Raw genomic sequence first — 7,500 nt, forward strand, 5'->3', positions numbered from 1 at the left:
CACCCGATGACCTTGTCAGGAAAAGAAAGAGCACAAGGAGTCCAAATTGTAGCGAATTGTGTAAGAAATTAAGAGTTATAGTAAACGACCCTTCTGCTCCAACGATAGGTTATATCCATTGCTGCGTTTTAAAGAGAAAAGACTGACAGAGTTTTCCCTGATACAAAATTTCTACAATCATTTATCTGAGCTGGCAAGACTAAGGGTCCGGAAACAAACTATTACTCCATGCTTCAAATTTTTTTCCATATGATGAAATAACATAGGTCGCGTCATGAATGGTACTAATCAGTAACCTATACCTCTAGAGAATTTAATTAACTAAGGGAACTCAAAGAGGCCGATCATTCTAGTAAATGAACTGCTCATAAACCCCATCGCAAGGGAGATGTTTACACAGATCCAAGAGTGAATTTGAACATGCGGTTTAGTTGATCTAAGAGAGTAGTGGGTCACGTGTCACAGGCGTGTTTTATCATTGCGCACGCTAAAGTCCAAGCACCACGTGTCGCATGCGAGAAACACACCCAGACCTCACGGTACATATGCGCATGAGCATAAAGAGTTACATCATCTTGTCGATTTTCCACGTGGTGTTTGCTACTGTGAGAGTCGCTTCTCTTCAAGTTATTGGTAGGCTTACAATGAACACCACCAATATTGAGATTACATCAAATGATAGTGATGACATCTTTCATTGGTTGACGACAATACTTGATCGATACCGCCCAGCAGAAGGCTACGCTGTTGACAACTTCCATACAATCAAGGCGGACTGCTCAGCCTCTTTTGCAGTATACAAATCGGCCCGGGTTATTTTCACAATTGCAAACTCTAGTGTTCAAAGCGTTCGAGTCAAAATGGATGCGCCAGCACAAGATTCGGTGACACTTTTTTGAGTAAAATATAGTGCGGTGAACAATATAGCGGCTGATGGCTAGCTATAGTCTGCATGTTTTGCGTGAATAAAATATTCTTAGAAACTTGTAATGCTGTTATCTTCATAAACGTTTTCTCTTGTGACCATGCTAACCGATGACGAAGTCTCACTGTGGGTTCATTGTGACTTCAAAGTGACTTTGGTGAGGCTATGACTTTGTATATATTCATTGCGTCTTTTTTTCGATCGCGTTGTCACCTAGTGTTCACAATGGATTCATAGTGAATTCGTTTCGAGTTTGCGTCGTACTCTCTTCTAATTCGTGGTGGCTTCACTTCGGTTTCACTGCGAGATCGTACACTACGTAATCGCGCTGAATCCACTGCATGATCAGGGTGATATCATGATGATTACGCGGACGTATTATTTTCGAAAGCACTGTGAATTTTATGGGAATATATATATATATATATATATATATATATATATATATGAGCCTTTCTCTCAAGTACACTACACGTATGAGTTATTGCCTTTGCCATTTTATCAGTTGCACTTCTCTTCAGGCGTGTGGCACGTGGCGAATTCTTCTTGCATTTGACAACTGCAGAAGTTTCCTATTAGCATAAAGATATATGTTTGGAAAGCATATCTCAAATCACGAATAAGCTATATTGATCTTACAATCTCACACTGACACCGCACACAGGTTAAATTAAAGTGTCTCCAGAACACCTTACAGAGTGCTCAATTCATGCAACCATAGGAACACTAAATTGTGTACACTATAGACACCCTGAAAAGTGCTCATATTAGAACACCTGTCTGGTGTTCATGCACCACCATACTAGTGCAACTGCAACACTCCTTTAGTGCTCATGAAGCACTGAGCCTGGGACATTCTGTTGGTGTGTACACTGCAACACGTACCCTATTATCACCTGTCTTACGTATCTCCTGTCCTATTGAGAATGCAATAATTGTATTAGCCTGCAATTCCCATTAAACATAATTAAAGTGCCACACGCTTGGCGCTTGTTCCTAAAACAACAGCCTAACAGAACTTGTTCAAAACTCTCATTGCATTACACAGCACTCAACTACCTGCAGGAAGTATGAAAACTAGGTAGAAATTTAGATTGACTCAATGAGATATGACTTAGTCTGTATATAGGCAAATGTAGGAGCAACAAAATGAAGTCATTTACTGATATAGTACTTGCAAGCAGAAGTATATCATCTTCTTGACCACGCAGAACTTGCTGCAAGTTCTTCCATAACGTGCTGTCCTCTATGATAGATTGCTTTGTTCCCTGACCATATAATATAGGTCATACTCCTATGATGTCACAAGTTGGTAAGAGTGAGTAACAATTAGTCCAGAAGTCTTGAACTCAAGTATGATATCTAATAGGAAAAACAAATCAAGACATGTTACCATGCAACTTGCCTATTTAACTGACATACTTCATTTGCGCACTTGAAACCAGACAAACAGATAGATGTAATTAATGCTCTTGAATTACAGAGCAGAGATTTCAGAAACATGCATAAAGTACGGATCAATCAAGAATGTTATTGCATACAGACGATCTCCTTTCTTCACCTGATGTCAGCATAGCTGCATAAACAAATCCATTAGGCGACCCTGGTAAACTGAACTGGAGCAATGTACTTCAATAATAGGGGCCTGACTCCTAACACAGACCGATTTTAGGAAAAAAAATTATTTATAATAACTCTTTCCTTTATAATTTCATTTCATCATCAATTGCTGCGTCTGCAAAGTGACAATATTCAAAACTCCTGGCGTCACCTTCAAATCGACGTGCATTCTTGAGTAACTCTGCACTTCCTGTATTCCTTTCCTCCTAGTCAGAAGCGACGGTACAACATGACTAGTTCATTCGTCTCTTAAAGTGTAGAAACAGTGTCTGTAGCTTACGTCTAGCTCACTTGCATGTTTCTAACGAACCTTGCAACTTGCCGAGAAGTTCCGGCGCACTCAACCGTTGCGCGAAGACAGTATGGACGCCATTACGAGCCTCCTTCTTCTATTAGGTTGGCAAAACTAAAGTGTAGAACCAAAAACGTGGCACGACGATTCGTTACACGACGTACAACAACCTGATGGATCGATTTTAACCTCTGTTACGCTGACGAACGCATTTGACGTCCTTCCATACAAAATTTGAACACCTCGAGGTAAGGAAACTCGTCAAAATGAGCTTGAACACACAAAAAAAGATTCTAATCACATCAGACTGCTCGCGATCTACGTAGCCTCGCGTTCCCTGCACGTTCGAGCGAAGCGAGCGCGCAACAATAGTTGCTAAAACAGCGGAGGCGTGTCTTTTTGCTATGGAGACAACTTGACTGTTAGACCGTTGAAACTCTACTAGCATTAAAAAGTAATAAATTTTGAAACGTTTTAACTAATAGTTCATATGTAACAGTTATGTCATGAATTATAATGATTTTATTTTGTTAGTAGGTAAGAAGTGTACAGTACTCCATAGTAATTCCTTCAATTTTGCTATCTTCATGTGCACTACTGCAAATAGCAACTACTATGAACACATAAGGAAAGGCATCAAAGAAACTGAGAAATATCATTAACTTTCAGGTCATCAGCCTCAATGGATGGCACAAAGCAATAGTGTGCAAACAGCTGAAAAGAAACAAATGTCGGACAAACAGACACACATTCAGACATGCACACACACACACACACACACACACACACACACACACACACACACACACACACACTCACGGAACAGTGATTACCTTTCAAAGATAATGCTTTCCTTGGTAAGAAACCATGCCATCACATCCAGCTCTCCAAATTTTTGTTTCAAATGTGAGCACAAAGACACCAGCATCACTAAATTTAAAGAAATGTACTGCTAGGGAAATCGAAATAGAATATTAACTGAATTTATTGTCAAAAGCTCAACACATGAACTTACTGTTTATGTCTTTCAAATACAATTCAGCTTCTATTCTTCAAGATTTCCTACAAAAGACCATGTGAGAGGCAATAACAGACAGACAAACAGACAGACAGACCGACAGACAGACAGACAGACGGACGGACGGACGGACGGACAGACAGACAGACAGACAGACAGACAGACAGACGTCTTTACCTTATCAGCGCTAGGCGTCTTCTGTGGTGGCCGTGCACGTTGTGATGTCTTCCTCTACCCATATTGTCTACTCCTCTGTATCAACATTGTCATCATAGATTGTACGCAACTTTAGCTCGCGTCAGCGCTAGGCGTCTTCTATGGTGGCTGTGCACCTTGTGATGTCCATCCACGTTATCCAGAAGACAAACAAACAGAAACTGTTCAGTTTTTTGTTTTTTAGTTGACATTGTAATGTAGTGTATCGTGCTTTGCTTAGTTTAATTTAGCCTGTAATAGTTCTGATTTATGTAACTATAATACCGTTGACAGACAAACAGACAGGCAGGCAGACAGACAGACAGACAGACAGACAGACAGACAGACAGACAGACAGACAGACTACATCCACGGGAACTACAATCCTTGGGGTTCCTATTGGCTGCCCATCATTTATTCAGTCCCACTGTTCATCATTTGCTGACTCTGGAAACCTTTTGTGTGACCAACTGGTCGAGCTTGAGGATCCACAGAGTGCGATGCTTTTACTTAGGCATTGCCATGTTCCTAGAATGACACACTTGGCAAGGTCAGTAGCACCAAAGTACCTCATCGAAGCAGCTTCACTGCATGATCATCTGACAAGAGAGTCATTTTCAAAAATACTGAACTGTGGTCCAATTCCAAACGACAGGTGGTTTCAAGCGACACTACCGATTAAAAATGGAGGTTTTGGGATGACATCCATTACAGAGATATGTCAAATAGCCTTTATATCTAGCTGGGCTAATGCACTGTCGACATTACCGATTCGATTCCCAGCTATGGAGAATCAAATTAATGAAATCATTTTTGGAGATGGTGCAGATGGTTCTATTAGATCCGAGTTACTTCGAGCAATTCCTCCTGGCAAGATTTTTACTGACTTGCTAGAGGACACTAAGAGACTACAACAAAAATTAACTCGTCAACACATGTCTTTTGCTACTGCCCACATGGTAGAAAACACTGCTTCGCCCAGAGATGCGGCTCGCCTTCGCTCTCTAGGTGGAAAAGGTGCTGGCTCCTGGCTTAACACGATTCCAGAATCAGCAAAATTCGCACTCTCACCTTACGAATTCCGTTTGGCGTGTTTGCTGAGATTGGGTCTATCTTTGCCGGCTGTCAGATGGATTGAGCAGTGTGATTGTGGAACTGCATTAGACGAAATGGGATACCACTTGCTGACTTGTAAGAAGGGTGGTGGGCCTGTTTGGTCACACGATTCGATAGTAAGTGAATGGGATGACTGTTTGCGGCAGCTGCAGATTCACCACAAAAAGGAACCGAGGGACAGATACAATGATAGCAACAACAGACCGGACATCGCCGTCTTTGATGTTGGCTCTGGTGCCAATGTGGAACTAGATGTAGCCCTTTCACATCCATGGGCATCGGACATTGTGAGTCAGGCTGCTGAGAAAGACGGGGCAGCAGCAGCAAGAAGAGAGGACAGGAAGACAAAAAAATACAGTGAGCTAAAGCTCGCTGGAATGTCTTCAATGAGATTTGTTCCCCTCGTCATGGAACACTTTGGTCGCTGGGGTGAAGAAGCCACAAAGTATCTACAGGAACTATCTCGCCGATCATGTGATGATGCTGGCAACAATAACTGCAATGAGTTTATGTGCTTTTGGCGAAAGCGGTTTTCAATAACACTACAGCGGTGCAATGCAAAGACAATAGCAAAAAAAATTTCTATTCTTACCTTTAATAGTTGTAACACTGTAGATGACTTTGTCACACAATTTTACATACATTAGGTATAGATAGCAGTATAGTTGTAGTGGCCGCATAGAGCCTGCTTAAACTCACCTTCTCTTCATTAGCCTGTAGTAGTGTTCATGTTTGAAATATATGAGGATTGACAGACAGACAGACAGTAATGTAAAGAACTATCATACTCAGTTTTGCGTACATTAGTTTGTGATGTGTATTGACCCTATTGGGTCTCTTGAACATTCTAAATAGTTTTAGTTGTAATAGCATTCATTTATGAAAATATATGAAAGACAGACAGACAGACAGACAGACAGGCAGACAGACAGACCGACAAACAGACAGACAAACACAAAGACAGACCCAACCACCATACAAGTTGACAGGCAGGCAAACGACACACAGAAAACAACGAGAAATCACAGCCAAACAAGTCTAAAACAACGCATACGAAATCACTTTTGCCGTGTTTCGAGATCGAGCAGCAGTGGACACATTAATTTGCCTTGATTGAGCTGACTTAGAAGCTACATCAAACGAAAATAAGGTAACCAAAGATACACATTTAAAATAATAAATAAAGCTGTTCGTAGTAGTATTACAAACAGACAAAATATAAAGAAGAACAAAAGCAAACAAGAAAAAGACGAGACAGATAGAGCAACAGAGAGACATGCAGAGAAACCGACAGACAGACAGACGGACAAATGTGAAGGAGAGAGACACCACACCGCGAAGAGAACAATAGTTGATGGTGAAGATATACAATAAGCAACATTTCAGTAAAACCTTCTTCTGACTCAACGTATGGCTAACATGTTTAAAATTTCAAACAATAGGTGTTAATATTGATATCGATGACGTTGATATCAAAACCAGCTATTTACTAAAGTATGTCTGATTTTATATTTAATCCATATGGGTCGAAGGTCACCAGTTTCCTGATCCATTCGGAGATAGTCAATGATGGTGACTTTCATATCCTCTACAGAGTGCTGTGGTTTGTTGAAATGTCGTCCTACCGGTTTGCCTTCCAGTCGTTTGTTCGTTACGTCGTTTGTTCGTTACGTCTGCTCTGTGATTGTTCATTCGTTGATGGAGGCATTGTCCCGTCTCTGCGACATATTGCATGCCACACTTCGTGTAGCACTTGTCACTGTTAGTGCTTGCAGCAGATGCAGTTGTCAGACACAGCAGTAGAACAACTCTATCCTATTGCTATAACGCGTAGCTGTACTCAAGGCAGACTACTCAAGGCAGACTAAATAATCTAGCAAGTGTAATGGTCTAAATAGGCCACAGTCAAGATGTCATACTAACGTGCTTTAACGCAGTGCTAACGTAAACATGCATCTAATTACTCGCGCTACATTCCTCCCTCTCTAGTAATGAAACGGGTTCTCACGTCTTCTAAGATCAGTACGACGAACAGGTAGATCGATCACAACACTCGAGTCAGTAATATCCAACGTTGTAATCCCCGGCTCTCATCCAGGCAGGCTGAACGAGTCGGCGACCAACACGACTAGGTGTGGCCATCTAGATGGTGACAGCAAAGACATTTCTCCCGTTTTCCTCCAATTTCTTGAAGTCATGTGGCAGGTCCAATTTCCGTGTACTTTCCAGTTTAATGAGACACTCCCCATTGATCTCCACAAGCATGCCAGTTCATGTCAGTTTGGAACATTTCTTGGCAACTGCAAACGAGAGCGAAAAGAGCTAGAGTAAGTA

The 7,500-nt window shown here is 41.3% G+C and overlaps 2 protein-coding genes and 1 long non-coding RNA gene across 3 annotated transcripts in view; 2 read left to right on the forward strand and 1 right to left on the reverse strand.

The window, feature by feature from the left end:
* Positions 1 to 2,266: 2,266 nt before the first annotated feature.
* On the reverse strand, positions 2,267 to 2,905 carry LOC134176708 (uncharacterized). Its single transcript, XR_009969341.1, has 4 exons — positions 2,826 to 2,905; positions 2,697 to 2,751; positions 2,348 to 2,501; positions 2,267 to 2,287 (listed from the first exon to the last, which is right to left on the reverse strand). It is a non-coding gene; the product is annotated as an uncharacterized LOC134176708 (long non-coding RNA).
* A 1,537-nt stretch (positions 2,906 to 4,442) lies between these two features.
* Positions 4,443 to 5,920, forward strand: LOC134177157 (uncharacterized). The gene has a single exon (XM_062643898.1). The coding sequence runs from the start codon at positions 4,551 to 4,553 to the stop codon at positions 5,811 to 5,813; it is 1,263 nt and encodes a 420-aa protein (XP_062499882.1). The 5' UTR covers positions 4,443 to 4,550; the 3' UTR covers positions 5,814 to 5,920.
* An 815-nt stretch (positions 5,921 to 6,735) lies between these two features.
* The window catches only part of LOC134177614 (uncharacterized), a 5,667-nt gene continuing 4,902 nt past the window's right edge, over positions 6,736 to 7,500 (forward strand). Inside the window, exon 1 of the mRNA XM_062644390.1 lies at positions 6,736 to 6,927. Within this exon, the coding sequence (XP_062500374.1) occupies positions 6,736 to 6,927 (192 nt within the window). The remainder of the gene's footprint in view (positions 6,928 to 7,500) is intronic.

The sequence above is a fragment of the Corticium candelabrum genome, chromosome 3, assembly GCF_963422355.1.
Source record: "Corticium candelabrum chromosome 3, ooCorCand1.1, whole genome shotgun sequence".
NCBI classification, from domain to species: Eukaryota; Metazoa; Porifera; class Homoscleromorpha; order Homosclerophorida; family Plakinidae; genus Corticium; species Corticium candelabrum.